At 41.7% G+C, this 17,508-nt stretch overlaps 1 protein-coding gene across 3 annotated transcripts in view; it reads right to left on the bottom strand.

Moving 5' to 3' along the window:
- The window catches only part of SNED1 (sushi, nidogen and EGF like domains 1), a 199,539-nt gene that overhangs the window by 133,663 nt on the left and 48,368 nt on the right, over window positions 1-17,508 (bottom strand). For all 3 annotated transcript variants that reach the window (XM_073674536.1, XM_073674535.1, XM_073674537.1), the window contains exons 2-4: window positions 13,268-13,555; window positions 12,801-12,941; window positions 11,472-11,634 (exon numbers count right to left, since the gene is read on the bottom strand). In XM_073674536.1, the coding sequence (XP_073530637.1) occupies window positions 11,472-11,634; window positions 12,801-12,941; window positions 13,268-13,555 (592 nt within the window). The remainder of the gene's footprint in view (window positions 1-11,471; window positions 11,635-12,800; window positions 12,942-13,267; window positions 13,556-17,508) is intronic.

Genomic DNA, 17,508 nt, shown 5'->3' with positions numbered 1-17,508 from the left:
TGGTGTAGGTCCACTGTGTTTTATCAAGACCAAAGTCAGCGCAGCCGTCTACCAGGAAATTTTAGAGCACTTCATGCTTCCCTCTGCTGACAAGCTTTTTGGAGATGGATATTTCATTCTCCAGCAGGACTTGGCACCTGTCCACACTGCCAAAAGTACCAATACCTGGTTTAAAGACAACAGCATCACTGTGCTTGATTGGCAGCAAACTCGCCTGACCTTAACCCCATAGAGAATATTTGGGATATTGTCAAGAGGAAGATGAGAGACACCAGACCCAACAATGCAGACGAGCTGAAGGCTGCTATCAAACCTGGGCTTCCATAACACCTCAGCAGTGCCACAGGCTGATCACCTCCATGCCACGCCGCATTGATGCAGTAATTGATGCAAAAGGAGCCCTGGCCAAGTATTGAGTGCATTTACTGAACATACATTTTGGATTTTAAAAGCATTTTTCAAGCTGTTGTTATAAAGCATTCTAATTTACTGAGATAATGACTTTTGTGTTTTCATTGGCTGTAAGCCATAATCATCAACATTAACAGAAATAAACACTTGAAATAGATCACTCTGTTTGTAATGACTCTATATAATATATGAGTTTCACTTATTGTATTGAAGAACTGAAAGAAATTAACTTTTTGATAGTATTCAAATTTTGTGAGAAGCTGTATGTATGACCTAAATTGAGCTGTAAAATTGCCCTACATAAAGATTATATACATTATGTGCATAACATCCCATATTGCAATAACATGTAAAGGTGTTTGGGAGATAGTCTATACCTTGTAAGAGGTGGTGAACCAGGAATACTGATGATCCAGGATAAGGACGCTGTCCCGCTCACCCCGACACGTATTTCGCTCACTAACTTCTTCCGGGGGTGTCAACGATTAATGTTATGAAGGAAAAAATTTCACCTATGTGTTATACTTGAGTATTGTGTTTATATAGGGGCAGCATGGTGGCTCAGTGGTTAGCACTGCAGCCTTGCAGCGCCAGGGTCCTGGGTTCAATCCCACCAAGGACAACATCTGCAAGGAGTTTGTATGTTCTCCCATGGGTTTTCTGCGGGTTCTCCGGTTTCCTCCCACACCCCAAAGACATACTGATAGGGAATTTAGATTGTGAGCCTCAATGGGGACAGCACTGTGGAATTAATTGCGCTATATAAGTGAGTAAAATAAATAAATACAAATAAATAAATATAGATAATGATTCAGTGATAGGAGGGTGTCACCTTACTGGCCACTATGTTTCTACTTTTTGTTTATTAAGTTTCAAATATATTGATCAATACAAATTACAGTTTTAACATTTATGGATCTCTTCTTTACTCTGAATTAAGATTTATATGCAGAATTTTTTGATTATGATATTGTTTGAAGTGCCACAGTTCTTACACTGGACTCCTTTTTTTATATCAAATTATATGAAATAGCGTTGTCTACTATGCATTTCTCCACAGCCGAAAAAGAGCTATACCGAAGCATACTGGCAGTGGCGTAACTTAAAATCTCCAACAGGGCCCCCAACTAACAGAGGTCTGAAATAGTATTGGTGTTCTCATATTGTCATGGGTGTGTCAGGTTTAACAGACAGTCATACGGGGTACGGCTGTAGAAGATCGCTGCATTTGGCCTTGCAAATATCTTCCTGATCCTTCCATGATCCCTCTCTCTCTAGGAACCAACTGTGATCCTCATCTTGCTTGGGGATTATACCTTTAGGACCTTTAAGACTAAACTGAATCGCTACGATGTAGGGGCTGCCTGTTCCTAGCGAACAGACCCGCCTTAGTCCTTGGCTAGTCTGAACGAAGACCTATAGCAAAAGGGGAGTGGTCCCTAAAAGAACTAAGGACTGGAACAAAAAATGGGACACCTCCTAAACAGAGACGTTGTTGCAGAACACAAAAAGACAAACTGACAAAAAGGTACTAGAGGTCCCAGAAGGACCAAGCGAACTGACAGAGATATGCACAAAAGCACCTGGCTAGAAAAACAGACAAACACTGAAGTCCAGCACAGCCAGAAGGGCGGAGCTGGAATATAAAGGCAGGTGGTCATGTGACCGCAAAACACAAGATGGAAAAAACAAACAGGAGGGTTCTAACAGTACCCCCTCTTTTATGAGGATCCTCCGGATCCTCCAGGCCCAGGCCTATCCAGAAACCTCCTGTGGAAAGCTCTAACAAGCCTAGGAGCAGAGACATCATCCGCCCTTACCCAGGAGTTATCTTCGGGACCGAAACCCTTCCAGGAGACAAGATACTGTAATCTCCCTCTATGCCATCTAGAATTCAAGATACGAGAAATTTCATATTCGCCGTCTTCCACCACAGGAGGAACTGTGACAGTGGAATCCCTATCTGATACATCAGCCTTTTTCAACAAGGAAACATGAAACACAGGATTAATCTTCCAGGAAGTAGGGAGTCGGGACATCCAACCTAACCGCAGACGGGTTAACAACCTGAAGCACTTTAAATGGACCCACAAACTTAGGACCCAGTTTTTTAGAGGGAATCCTCAACCGCAGGTTCTTTGGGGACAACCAAACCATGTCACCCACAGTAAACAAAACCTCCTTACGTTTCCTGTCAAAATACTTCTTGGACTTCTTGTTAGCGTCTTGAAGGTTGCAACGTACATTAGTCCAAACTCTCTCCAAATCACCGGAAAAATTCTCCTTCTCCGGCACCGCCGACCCCAATTTGGAGAACGAACCAAAAGACGGATGTCTTCCAGTACAACAAAAAAAAGGAGAACACCCAGCAGAGGAGGATGTATGATTGTTAAGAGCAAATTCTGCGAGAGGCAGAAACTCAGACCACACCTCTTGATTGTCCGCCACAAAACAATGCAAAAACTGTTCAACATCCTGGTTCTTTCTTTCAGTCTGTCCATTAGACTCAGGATGATACCCAGACGAAAATGACAAATGGACTCCCAACATGTCACAAAAAGCACGCCAAAAGCGAGCCACAAACTGAGGTCCTCTATCAGAAACAATATCCGTGGGAACGCCATGGAGTTTGACAATCTCCTTAACAAACGCCTTAGCGAGTGTCTTGGAGCAGGGCAACTTAATGAATGGAACCAAATGACACATCTTACTAAAAGGGTCCACGACCACCCAGATGACAGTAAAACCCTTGGACACAGGAAGATCAGTAATAAAATCCATTGTGAGATGCGTCCAAGGCGCACTAGGAAACTCCAGAGGGCAAAGCAACCCCGCAGCAGGAGTATGTGAAGCCTTTGACCTAGCACACACCGTACATTGACGCACCCACTTGATGACTTGCTTCTGCCATCCAGGCCACAAAAAACTGCGACTGATAAGTCTCTTAGTCTCCGAAATTTCTGGATGACCTGCCAACCGAGAATCATGACACTCCACAAACAAATCTCTCCTAAAGGCTCTAGGCACGAACAACCTCCCATGGGGAGTGTTAGATGGAGCATCATCTTGAGCTTTCAGAATCCCATTCTCCAAAACGGAGTCCAATGCCGCCACCACAACTCCTTTCTGTAAAATGCTCTCCTCCTCCTCGGCACCGACCGTAGGAGAGAATCTGCGAGATAAAGCATCGGCTTTAACATTCTTAGTACCATTGATATAGGTAACAGACAAATGAAACTGAGAAAAAAAAAGTGCCCACCTAGCTTGACGGGCATTCAAGCGCTTGGCAGCATCCAGATAGATCAAATTCTTATGATCTGTGAACACCTGAATAGGAAATCTAGCGTCTTTCAAAAAATGACGGCAATGTTCAAACGCGAGTTTAATAGCCAGCAACTCCCGATTTCCAACATCATAATTCAGTTCAGTTTCCGAAATTTTTTTCAAAAAGAAAGCACAAGGATGTACTCCATCCCTGTTCTCCTGAGACAAAACTGCTCCGACCCCCACCGATGAAGCATAGACCTCGACCAAAAAAGGCTTGGTCTCATCAGGCTGCATAAGGATAGGGGCAGAACTGAACCTCTCTTTGAGATACTGAAACGCTTCAATGGCCTCGGTAGTCCACCGGACTGTATTTGCACCTTTCCTGGTGAGATCGGTTAGAGGCTTAACAATTACAGAAAAATTCTTAATGAATTTCCTGTAATAATTGGCAAAACCCAAAAATCTCTGTATAGATTTCAAACCAATAGGCCTAGGCCATTCCTGCACAGCCTGAACCTTCACCGGGTCCATCTCAAAGCCCTCACTTGAGACAATGTAGCCCAAAAAACTAATTTTCTGCACAGCGAACTCACATTTCTCCAGCTTAGCAAAGAGTGAATTATCACTCAATAATTGCAAAACTTCACGTACACTCTGCCAATGGGACTCTAGATCTGGTAAATAAATCAAAATGTCATCCAAATACACAACCACATTTTTACCAATCAAAGGTCTCAGGATGTCATTAATAATGTTCTGAAAAAATGCAGGTGCATTGGTAAGACCAAAAGGCATCACCAGATTCTCAAAATGACCTACCGGAGTGTTAAAAGCAGTTTTCCATTCATCACCCTCCTTCCCCCCGTAACAAATTGTATGCCCCCCGGAGATCAATTTTAGAGAACCACTTGGCCCCCACCAACTGGTTAAACAAGTCAGGAATTAACGGCAATGGGTAGGAATTGCATACGGTAATCTTATTAATTTCACGAAAATCCAGACATGGACGTAAACCCCCGTCTTTTTTTTTAACAAAGAAAAATCCAACTGCCACAGGCGACTTAGAAGGTCTAATGTGACCAGCAGCCAGGCTAGTCTGTATGTACTCCTCCAAGGCCTTTCTTTCAGGGATAGTTAGATTAAATAAGCGACTCTTGGGAAGAGTAGCTCCCGGAATAAACTCAATGGAGCAATCATAATCCCTATGAGGAGGTAAATTTGTGACTCCTCCTCCGAAAAAACCCTCCAAAAATCTTGAATAGGTACAGGTAATTCCCCTTTTTCCACAGCCGCAATGCGACCATTACAACATTTATCATAGCACTTCGGACTCCAAGACTTAATCACATTAGTAGACCAGTCCAGTAAAGGATTGTGCAGTTTTAACCAAGGCAAACCTAGAACGACCGGAGAGGGTAAATTATCTAATACAATCAAGTCCAAAATTTCTTGGTGAACTCCATTGGTAGTGAGGGGAAATGCAGCAACCTTGTGAGTAATACATTTCAAGTGAGTGTTATCAATTGCAATCACAGAAATAGGTGATGACAAAGGTTTGGATTTCAATTTAAGTTTTTCCAAAAACCCTTTATCAATCACATTAAGTGTTGAACCACAATCCACAAATACCTGAAATTCAATCAAATCTTCCTGCAAAGTAGTACTCCCTGAAAGAAATACCCCTGCAGAGCGTAAACAAGCAATACAGGAGTACTTGACCTTTTTTTTTCCTTTACTTAAACGAAGCTCACAATACTTAATCAAATGGTCAGCTTTACCACAATAAAGACACAATCCCTCGGCAAACCTCCGGTCTCTTTCCTGAGAGCGGAGCGACATCGACCCAACCTCCATCAGTTCTCCGCCGTCGGAGCAGATTTTCTGGGGACTAGGACCTGGCATTACAGGAATCTTTATCTCATTCACCCTGGACCTCAGCCTCCTATCCACACGAACAGCTAACTGCATGGCATCCTGCAGAGTCTCAGGTGCGGGGAATGCAATTAGCAAATCCTTAACCCTTTCACTCAGACCAGCAAGAAATAGACATTTCAGAGCAGGATCATTCCATTTGACTTCTCAAGCCCATCTTCTAAAGTGTGTGCAATAATTTTCAACATCACCTGACCCCTGATTCAAACGCCTGAGTTCTGCCTCAGCGGATGAGATTCGATCAAGATAGTCATATAATAGCCCTATAGCTGAAAAAAATTCTTCTACCGACCTTAAACATGAATCATTAGGTTGGAGAGAAAAGGCCCACTCCTGTGGTTCATTGCGCAAAAGTGACATAATAAAACCAATGCGCTGTGATTCATTCCTAGAGGACCTTTGTCTCAAACGAAAATATAACAAACAAGCATTTTTAAAGGAAAAAAAATCTTGCTGTTTACCATAAAAACATCAGGCAGTCCTACCTTGGGTTCCATAAAATGCACTCCAGAACAGCTACTCACTGGACTTACTGTCATGATCTGCAACAAGTACTAAGGAAAGATAGGGGAAAGCTGTCCCTACAGTAAGACTAAGCTGAATCCCTACGATGTAGCGGGCTGCCTGTTCCTAGCGAACAGACCCGCCTTAGTCCTCGGCTAGTCTGAACGAAGACCTATAGCAAAAGGGGAGGGGTCCATAAAAGAACTAAGGACTGGAACAAAAATGGGACACCTCCTAAACAGAGAAGTTGTTGCAGAACACAAAAATACAAACTGACAAAAAGGTACTAGAGGTCCCAGAAGGACCAAGCGAACTGACAGATAGGCACAAAAGCACCTGGCTAGAAAAAAAGTCAAACACTGAAGTCCAGCACAGCCAGAAGGGCGGAGCTGGAATATAAAGGCAGGTGGTCACATGACCGCAAAACACAAGATGGAAAAAACAAACAGGAGGGTTCTAACACCAGCGGTGATCCTCACCATCTGCTGCTAATTACCACACCCTTGCTGTATCCTTAAATACACTCAGTTTCTCCAGAGAGTTGCTGGTGATAGAGTATTCTTCTATTCAGGCCTGAAATTCTAGTAGTCAGCTAGAATTTCCTTGGAGTTCCTTTGTGGATATTGTTGTCATGTTCTCTCCGGTGTCATCTTAAAGCTCAGTGTATTCCCTTGTGTGTACTTTAGTCTGCAGTGGAGCTGACTAGTGCTCACTCCTCCCCCTCCCTACCTAGGGCCTAGCTTTAGGGTCAGCTAGGGCCACGTTTCCTGCTCGGCGATAGGTGCAGAACCTATATAGGGTTCATATGAGAGTCAGGGTTTGTCGTTTGAGCCGTTTAGGGGTCTCCACTCTCCCTTTCCCCACTTGTAGGGCACCCTTCCCTTTTCCTGTCGTTATATGCTGGGTTCTCCCCATACCCTGCATGACACATATGGCCAAAGGGACCTTTGCGTTCCTCTAGGCAACAGGTGTGACTGCAAACCTTGAAATCACTATAGCTACATCCCTGCCTACTGGCTCTTTTTATACCAAAAGGACAATATATTGGCATACACTGTGATAATGAGAGAAATGAGAGAATATAGAAAAAAAAATCAGAAAACACACTGGAAACTTTTTACAAACAATGAATGTAGTAAAAAAACAAATAAAACAATTTGAACATTCCTTTATTTATTAATCAAATACAGGTGCATCTCACAAAATTAGAATATCATCAAAAAGTTAATTTATTTTAGTTCTTCAATACAAAAAGTGAAACTCATATTATCTAGAGTCATTACAAACAGTGATCTATTTCAAGTGTTTATTTATGTTAATGTTGATGATTATGGCTTAAAGCCAATGAAAGCACAAAAGTAATTATCTCAGTAAATAAGAATACTTTGTAAAAACAGCTTTAAAAATGTTTTTAAAATCTGAAATGTTGGCCTACTGAAATGTATGTTCAGTAAATGCACTCAATACTTGGTCGGGGCTCCTTTTGCATCAATTTCTGCATCAATGTGGCGTGGCATGGAGGCGATCACCCTGTGGCACTGCTGAGGTGTTATGGAAGCCCAGTTTGCTTTGATAGCAGCCTTCAGCTCGTCTGCATTGTTGGGTCTGGTGTCTCATCTTCCTCTTGACAATACCCCATAGATTCTCCATGGGGTTAAGGTCAGGCGAGTTTGCTGGCCAATCAAGCACAGTGATACTGTTGTGTGTAAACCAGGTATTGGTACTTTGGGCAGTGTGGACAGGTGCCAAGTCCTGCTGGAGAATGAAATTTCCATCTCCAAAAAGCTTGTCAGCAGAGGGAAGCATGAAGTGCTCTAAAATTTCCTGGTAGACTGCTGCGCTGACTTTGGTCTTGATAAAACACAGTGGACCTACACCAGCAGATGACATGGCTCCCCAAACCATCACTGATTGTGGAAACTTCACACTAGACCTCAAGCAGCTTGGATTGTGGCCTCTCCACTCTTCCTCCAGACTCTGGGACCTTGATTTCCAAATGAAATGCAAAATTTACTTTGCATTTACTTACTGTCAATGACTGCCTTCTGGACATCTGTCAAGTCAGCAGTCTTTCCCATGATTGTGGAGCCTACTGAAACAGACTGAGGGACCTTTTAAAACACTTAGGAAGTCTTTGCCGGTGTCTTTTGCTAATTATTCAAATTTACTGAGATAATGACTTTAGCGTTTTCATTGGCTGTAAGCCATAATCATCAACATTAACAGAAATAAACACTTGAAATTGATCACACTGTTTGTAATGACTCTATATAAGATAGGAGTTTCACTTTTTGTAGTGAAGAACTGAAATAAATTAACTTTTTGACGATATTCTAATTTTGTGAGATGCACCTGCATATTGGTGGCCTTTCACATTGGCCAACATTCGATGACTTCACTGTGACTTGATTCAATTAAATTTCTATTTAGCCATTTTTACTGTATTTTTACACCACTATTGGGGTTATTGATAAATCCCACACTGCAGAGCCAGTTGTCCCTTCCATAACTGCTATGTGTTCTCCCAGGAACATTTCAATATACAAGCTAGACATAACTTTTTTGGCTAAAATCAGTCGAAAAATGAGAATTCATACATCATTGTAAAATTAGATTTTTCTAATTCTGGGTTATACAATGCCAGCAGAGAAAGGGCGCTTTGTTTCTTGTATGTATATTTGTATTTCATTGAATTCAAAGTCAAATATTTTCATACAGAAGCCGGTTCCTTGGCATGGGCGGGAGTCAATATTTATCCATTGGTGGATTCCAGGTCTCCCAACAATGGAACACAACACTCCATTTCAATGGGCAGTAATGTGTTGCCCAGATGTGTTGGCATTTTAAGGATTAGCAAGGTTTTAACCTGGCATGTCACACTGCTGTTCTGGGGCTGTATAAGGCTTCCTCTATTCTACTTTGCAGCTAATAAATTGTTTGAATGTAGCTCAGTTCCGTGTCAACCATTTTAATCTGCCTAGAAGTTGCACTTCCTGAAGGGTTTATTTAATGTGGGAGAATATCATTTACACTGACCCACATTATGAATGTTGTTTTTAAAATATAAATGTCAAAATGAAATAAAGCAAAGCTTAACATATTATAGAATTTCTTCCAGGAGAGTGCAGGCAATCCCCACTTATTTATTAACTCAAATCAACCTCAGAATTTCCCTTCCAAATTAAATAAATCACCAGCAACTATAGTTCTTCATTTCTCTAATATTGTAAAAGGGGTATTTAGTTCTTCCTCTGTATGGGAAAGTTGAGTGATATCCAATGCAATCTCTATTTTCCCACCTAATAAAGTGATGGCATATCGCTAGCATGATCAGTGGGAGCCTGTCCTGTAGGACATCCTCTGATCCTCAAAATTATGTGGAGTCAACGCTGCGTTGTACTGGGAAAATATAAAAGAGGATGCAGTCCTTATCCTAGTCTGTGTCCTCGTTTTACTGATGGTCGTGGTGGGCTCTGATGTAAGACTCTCACCAATCATAAAGGAATGGCATATACTAGCAATATAACATCACGTTTTAATACAGGAAAACCCCTTTAAAACTCCACCAGGACTTGTATCTCAGCATTGTCCAGACTACTAAAGAGCAACTCTTCTCACTTACACATCATTCCTAGATCTCTAAGTTCCTTGCCATACACAAACCATTAAAGCACCACCCCACCATTTTTTCCCTTTGTTAGTGATCACATATGTGAGCGTAAGGCATGTAGTCTCATGCTCACCGGTAGCCGTCTTCAGCTGCACTCCGACACTACGTGACTGAAGTTGTGACCTACCAAATCACACAGTGGTTGCTGTGTAAAGTGGAGGACGCTTTTTAAAATCTTCTCTTTGCAAGTCTATAGGAATTCAGAACAAGGCTCCGTTGTCTCGTTCTCAGTCCCATAGACCGGTACTGAGAAAAGTGACTTCCGGAGCATGTGGTGCCGGATTAACCAGAGTGGGGCTGAAAACAGATGAAGACGCCGATTGGTGAGTATTTAACTACATGCATATCACTTACATACCTGATCCCTTACAAAGGGGTAAAAAAATAGGCTGGAATGGTGCTTTAAGGAAGATCTATTAAAGATGCAATTTATTAATGGTAATCAACTAACTCTCATGCGTTTTTCCTGCCAGGTAAAAGCGTTTTTACATGCAGGTTATCAAGCGCTTTTCCAAGCGATTTTAGCATCACTTGGAAAAGTGCTTGACAACTTGGTCACACTATATAAATCCATGCAATCGGCATGGATTTATATAGTGTGACCAAGTTAATAGTTAAAAAAAAGAATAAAAATGGTAAAAAATAAAGATTATACTTACCTTCTGATGGCCCCCTGTTCTTTTTTCCGCTGCGTCCGGTCTCTTGTATGGCTCGCGGTGGTGTGAAAGGACCTGCCATGACGTCATTTAGTCATGTGACAGGTCACGCGACCGCTGACGTCGGCGGTCGTGTGACCTGTCACATGACTAAATGACGTCATGGAAGGTCCTTTTAGACCATCACGAGCCGTACAAGAGACTGGACGGATCGCAGAGGAGACTGGGGGCCATTAGAAGGTAAATATAATCTTTATTTTTTATTTTAAATTCTTTTTTTAAAAGGTACTATGGTACCTGGGTCTGGAGCAGAGTCTCCTCTTCTCCAGACCCGTGTACCATCCACACATTGAATCGCTTAATATTCGCATGTGCACATGTACTCATGCGGATATTATGCAATTCAATGCAAGTCAATGGCAGCAATTACGCTGCGTGTCCACAAAATTAATGGACATGCTGCGGATTTTTTCGCAATGATAATCCGCAGCGGAAATTTCTGCAGCATGTGCACAGCACATGCGGATTATCATTGGGGAACATGGGGCACATATTACCAAGCATTTCTTAAGCGTTTTCGCTACGGAAATTCCGCGGCAAAAACGCTTGAAAAACGCATAGTGGGCACGCAGCCTAAGAAACAAAACTGTAGAGTGCATAAAAAAAGAAAACTCAGTGACTTAGGGAGTAATTCATCAAAACATTTACATCAGAAAACTGGCATATAAAAGTTGCAATATTTGGTGCAATGCTAAGGTGCACAAAAACTATGCAACTTTTGTAAAAACACCAATCTTGGTGAATCACCCCACTTTTTTTTCATGGTGAAATGATGGAGGAGAATTACAAAATAAACATTGCACGATTACAAAAAGGGCAGGAATGTATCACAGTTGTTCTGGTCACCAGGTAACAGAAGCAGACAAAAAGCAAACCAGCACAAACATCTGCTGATGTGCAATACTATTACAAAATCGTTATATGGAGAAAGCTGAGGCTTGACTAAAAGCCTTTGTTCTGGTGCCACGTACTTGCATTACTGCATCCCCCAACCTGCACGTGGTTGTTGTCAATGCGAAAAACCCAACGTCCAGGAATTCCTACATTAGTGGTGTTCGCAATCCCTGCAATGTCATCTGTGCGAGAGCCTGGAATATTAAAGTACCTCCAGCCATCTCCTGCATTGAAGCCTGCCTAGGAGACAAAGAGGTGTGAATTAAGAGATAAAATAAAGAAATCAGTGAAAAATAAGCAGGATCTCAGCTTGGAAATCCACCACATTAAAGCTTTCTGCCAATACCAGATTATTTCTGGTTTCTATCTAACAATTATATTAGCTATATTAAGCTTTAGAAATTGGCCTCCTGGTCGTATCTACCAGACTACCTGTCTGGTCTCTTCTGCACTAAATTTCTAGGGTTGTTGAGTTACATTCCCTATCATATAGGACTTCATCCTCTCGCAAAATCTCAATCATAAAACACTTTTCTATCCCAGTCTGCTGTCCACAAAATGAAAAAACGTACAATACTCAGTAAACTTTTCAGACTACAACATCAAGAATTTTCCCACTGTGAAACCTCCATGTGCCCCTTCTAATAGCCTTTCAGGTGCGTGCACACTGCCCCTAAGCCTCTATAACGTATGACGGAAAAAGCTTCCAAAGTATATGTCTAAGGTCTACATAGGGCTCCAGTCACCCAATGTTCTCTTATAATGGGATCCTACGGATGCCGTATGCCAATGTATGACAATAGGCGTATAGTCATATACATTGAAACCCTTCCCAACATATATTACTGATGAAAGACTCAAGTGCAATATGCACAAAGCTTTTCTCTCACTAAACCAACTTTTTTTTCCATTTCTCTGGTTTTATTTTCTGGTGTTTGAAAAGCCAACAAAATAAGATACCTGAAACAGACTTGCAATATCTTTTGTAACCATTCAACATGCTTTTTGGTGTCAGAAGATAGAAACACTGCTGTCCACATCTAGAAAAAAAGCTATACGGATAATGTCCTACCTACAAATGTTAGGAAGATCCTTGGAAAAGAGTTCATGGAAACACCTATATAAGCGGCAAATTTTCAGGAAGAAAATCTAGACTTGCTCTATCAGCTCCAATTTGCTCCAATTTCTGGCACATTTAAAGATGTTAGACCAATAGTGGCTACACCTCCTCCATCCTAAACCCACCAACTTTTCAAAAGTGGTCAGAAGAGTAAGAAAATGTTCACAAATTTTAGTGAAATCATGATCTACACCAAAATTGCATTTTGTATGGCACAAAAGAATCTCCAACCCATTGATAAAATTCCCCCCATGTGTGCAGGGGGTATGCTGATAAAGTACCGTACCTGGGCAGCAATGCCACCTCTACCCAAACTGTCCCCTCCACTGCTTGCATGTCGACCTGTGGTCCATTGTATTGTCTCATAGTTGAAGATAGTGAAGGATCGAAGTCCATCTGTAATCAAGACAATCTGGAAGCTATTGACCTGTAAAATCAGAATACCATTGTTTAGACGCATAACTTACCTGAGGCACTAACTGCAAGGCAAAAAAAATAATGCAATAAATCTTATTTACATGCCAAAGATGACTAATTCTAGAATATGGACAATCAGGCAGCATTCTGGCTGAACAAATGGACATTTTCCGACACAAATCCATGCATTTAATTGTCCATGAATATATTAGATTGATGAGGTATTAAAATGTCGAAAAAATATAAATTTCTAAAACTGTCAGGAGTGCCCTCTCTCAGCACCATCTTTCAGAGGGACTTATAACAAGTAAACATTTATTAACATAATGAACTCACTGGTGAATTAGCATCTCCACCATAAAAAGTGACTCGGTACCAAGTTGCAATGAAGACCCAGGTGGCATTGAAATCAGATAATTCAGGAAAGTAAGTATGTACATCGTGGTTGGCACGTCTCAAGACACTCGGATCCTCAGTCTCCTGATAGAATACATCTCCTCCTCTACGATTATCGACATCAGCCCAAAACGCTGCCACAACTCTGCGGTCACCAGATATAGGAAATGCAACAGGAGTAAACTGAGACACCTCACGAAGGAAAGACACAACCCCATTATTATTTACCTAAAAAAATAAAAAAAAAAACATTACAGGTTACAGTTAGATATATCTCTGTATAAAGTGCATGTTTCTGAAATCAGCATCAATTTAACTTTTGGAGGAAATGGGTCTGGAGCTCCGGACCAGTGTCTGCCTCCTAGTGACACTAAAGCCCCCGTCACACTAAGCGAGATCGCTAGCGAGATCGCTGCTGAGTCACAAGTTCTGTGACGCAACAGCGACTTCAGCAGCGATCCCGCTACGTTTGACAGGTAGCAGCGACCAGGCCCCTGCTGTGAGATCGCTGGTCGTGTCGAAATGGCCTGGACCATTTTTTGATCGTTGAGGTCCCGCTGGGTAGCATGCATTGGTGTGTTTGACATCTTACCAACGACCTCGTTGGTGACTCAGAACTGAGACACATAGGCGTGCATTTGCGTTGCATCATTATACAGGTCGCTACGGGTCGCCGTATCGTTGCTGCGTCGTTGGGAAGATCTGACTGTTTGACATCTCACCAGCGACCACACAGTGACGCAGCAACGATCCCTGACAGGTCGTATCGTTGTCGGGATCGCTGTAGCGTCGCTAAGTGTGACGGTACCTTAAGGTAAACTGAATAGTTTGGTTGCCAGTAGGCGGGTGTAGCCTGCTGGGGAGGAGCTGACTTTTTTATCAGTTGTAATTCTTAGTGTCATCCTCCTGGTGACACTGTGTACACCCATGGTCTCCTGTGCTCTCCAATAAAGCGACCGAGAAATGATATCCTCCATCTTTCCCACCCAATGAAATGGCCACTAGATCAGCTAACGGAATGATGATGCTAGAGAGCATTTTCTTGGATACATCATATAATTATACAGATTCTGCTATGGGCATAGCATATTATAACATATGCTTGGCTGTCTCTGTGATGCCCATAGCGTTTTAGTGATGTGGCAGGGAGATGCTCAACCGCCGTTCCAATCAAACTGTGTTGGGGGTCCACAGGAATCATACATTTGAGAATTAGTAGATAAATGTACCGTATTTTCGTGGGAAAAGTAATGCAATAAAGGAGTGCTCTAACCTAGACCTCTAACCTAGTAAACACATTCACTAGATAAATGATAACTATTAGAGCTTGGTCACAGGACTGATTTTTTTTTTGTAGGAATGCTGCCTGTAGCTTTCACGGATAGCACTCATCCGATCCTTTCCTTGGACCGAGTGGTGACATGTCCGATTTTGATCTGAGTTGTCGAATCACAATCTCAATGCAAGTCTATGGGTCCGTAAAAAATTCGGTCCGATTTTCATGGACTGATAGAATGGAGAAGGTTTAGAAACTTTTTTTTCTCTCTCTCCACGTCTGAGAAAAACTGATGCCACTCTGATCAAACTTTGATCCAAGTCTGATCAGAATAAATCGGACCATTTTTCTTGGATGTGTAGAAAATGGTCGTGTGACTCTACCCTTAGATTGATGTGGGCCCACTGGGAATCCCCAAATCAGTAAAGCAGGGTACTTCTGTTCCTGGCACATCACAAGACCATGGCAAGGAGTAGTAGAATGGTACAGCAAGTAACACTTGCTCCGTGCCATTTGATTTAAGTCTACGTGGTGGAAGTACCGGTTCTCCTTAAAGGGGTTGTCCGACCCAAAACTACAAGTCTGCAGTCTATGTGCAATAGAAGCAGGTTTAGCTTGTTGTGGGGGATGAGGACATCATAACCCAATCATAAGAAACATACTGTATAATCATTAAAAATAGAAAAGATTCTTGTTTTCTGTATTCAGTTAAGTGAGGTTACATGTTGTCCTTCTTGGGAGAGTTCTGCGTGGATAATGTAATCCAGCCATACCCTAGACTCATGGGAACTCTTCTTTATAAAACAGGGCAGCCCAAGAACTTACCCTGAGTACAGTACCCCTAGAACATAACGAACCACACATTACTTTGATGCTCGTTTGCACATCACAATCACTGTTTGCAAAAATTTTATGACCAGAGATTTTTTTTTGTAACGGAAGAGCCTAATAAGTCACAGAGATCTGTATACTCAGCAGGATCCCCCCTCCTTTTATTTGAATAAACAAAATATTATATACCATGCCGTCTCTATCATGTAAACAATTTAATCTTTACTCATTCCTTCTGACCTTGATTAACCATTCCCAGATTTCCATGGCTCTGACACCATGGGGTTACGTGAGGTCGGCCTCAGACAGCTAACATTAATATTTACATGATGCCCCAGTACACTCATTGTGCTTCCCTTAGGCATAGTCTGGTTATTCACACTCAGATTGGTGGGAAAGAGGTCTTTAAAGGTACAGACTCAGCAAGATGATTTGCTCATGTTTATGTTTAAAAGTACCTTTAGCTCCCCTTCCCCCATACAGCTGCATGTATTTAGGAGAGATCTGAATCTTTCATCTGACAGTAATAAAAGTCAGCGTTTTGGGACATTATCAGTGACATACTGGAGAGCAATCTCACCATTAAAACTGCAGTCAATTTTCTCAGCATAAAACCTAAAATTAAATGCAGTGCAAGCTCTTTCTATCCAAGGGCAAACAGAGAAATAGAAAAGTGCAATTCCACGAGTGCAGAAAATGTTAGACCCTCAGTGCAAGTCTCCTAAGTTCTTGTAGTGGAACCGGTCCATGTTATCTCCTTGATATGACAGAACTTCCTATGATTTATCACCACCTACCACCAAGTCACTATGAGTCTCCAACAAACCATTACATCCATGTATTATAATGGTCAGCCATTCATGCAAATGGCCAGTGTAGTGCTTCTTTTCTCATTCATTGACCACAGCAGGGGGAACATATGGCCTTCAGCAGCTGATTATGGGGGTTTAGTTCAAAAAGGGGTTGTCAAGATGAGAAAACACCACTGGGATAAAATCAGGTTGTATGCCTGAACGTGTGCTGCTAAACGACGCCTACTCATCATGGCCAATGGTCATATGATTTACTGCAAAGAGTGTGGCTACTAGCAACCGTGGATGAGTAGCATGCGTTAGGCCACACCATCTGATCTCACCCTTAAGCTGGGGCAAATACAGACATTTTGTGGCAAGCTTTTATCATTTTAACTAAGTGACACCTGGAGTGCACTAAGCTGCATGCAACTCAATGGGGAAATTTATTAAAGGGGTTGTCCATCACTAGATGGAGCCTGAGATCAATGTATAAATAGAATGCAGTGACATCTAGTGGTTGCTGTAGGATGAAAAGGTGTTTACCATTTAAAAACCTTTCACTGGATATACATTTTTTTTTTTAAATATAAAAGTATGTCCTCCAATTGCTGCTGATCTGCTGATTCTGGAAAAGTTTTTCTCTATTTACTGTGTAGCTCTGTTCCAAAGTTAGAGAGAAAGCAGCATCTACAGATTTTTAAAGTGTTCATGTGGGGCAAGTCTCATCTCAAGAGAACAAGTTGAGCCAGGTTGCGGGTGTAAACTTCCCTGTGAACATTTACTTTTTCACCTCTATGATGCCTCAATATTTTGATTGGCTAGCGTCATACAGGAGAAAAAGCAAAAGCTCACACCAAAGTTCTTAGGTATATGTCCAGTTGGTTAAGGGGAAATTTTGCATTTTGGGTGCTTTGTTATTGGGGCATAACTCTGGAACAGAACAGCAGTGAAACAAAAAGAAAACATGTTTCAGTATTAAGTACCTATCTCGACTCAAAGGTTAGGCTCCACTTCCTTCTTCTATGGCTGCCGTACATTGATGTGCTCCATGTCGAGTTTCACTACTTGAATAGAATACCTCCTAACATAATCTAAGGCCTTTTAAGGGCCATTTACTTGTGTGTCTGAGTATTTAGTTGGTGTTGTCTTCAGTTGCTTTATGTTTGGATTGCTTTAACTTGCATTTCCCATCGACTGCTGTATGCATTATAAACTTTAATCTAACGACTGTTCGTATTATGTAATCATCTCTGCAAAACGCCGGTGGTTTCTACAACCTT

Source organism: Phyllobates terribilis, unplaced genomic scaffold (assembly GCF_046119375.1).
Source record: "Phyllobates terribilis strain yellow unplaced genomic scaffold, ASM4611937v1 Scaffold_3__8_contigs__length_932513732, whole genome shotgun sequence".
Taxonomy (NCBI): Eukaryota; Metazoa; Chordata; class Amphibia; order Anura; family Dendrobatidae; genus Phyllobates; species Phyllobates terribilis.
The sequence above is the reverse complement of the archived record's forward strand: the minus strand, read 5'-3'. Positions and strand labels throughout refer to the sequence as shown.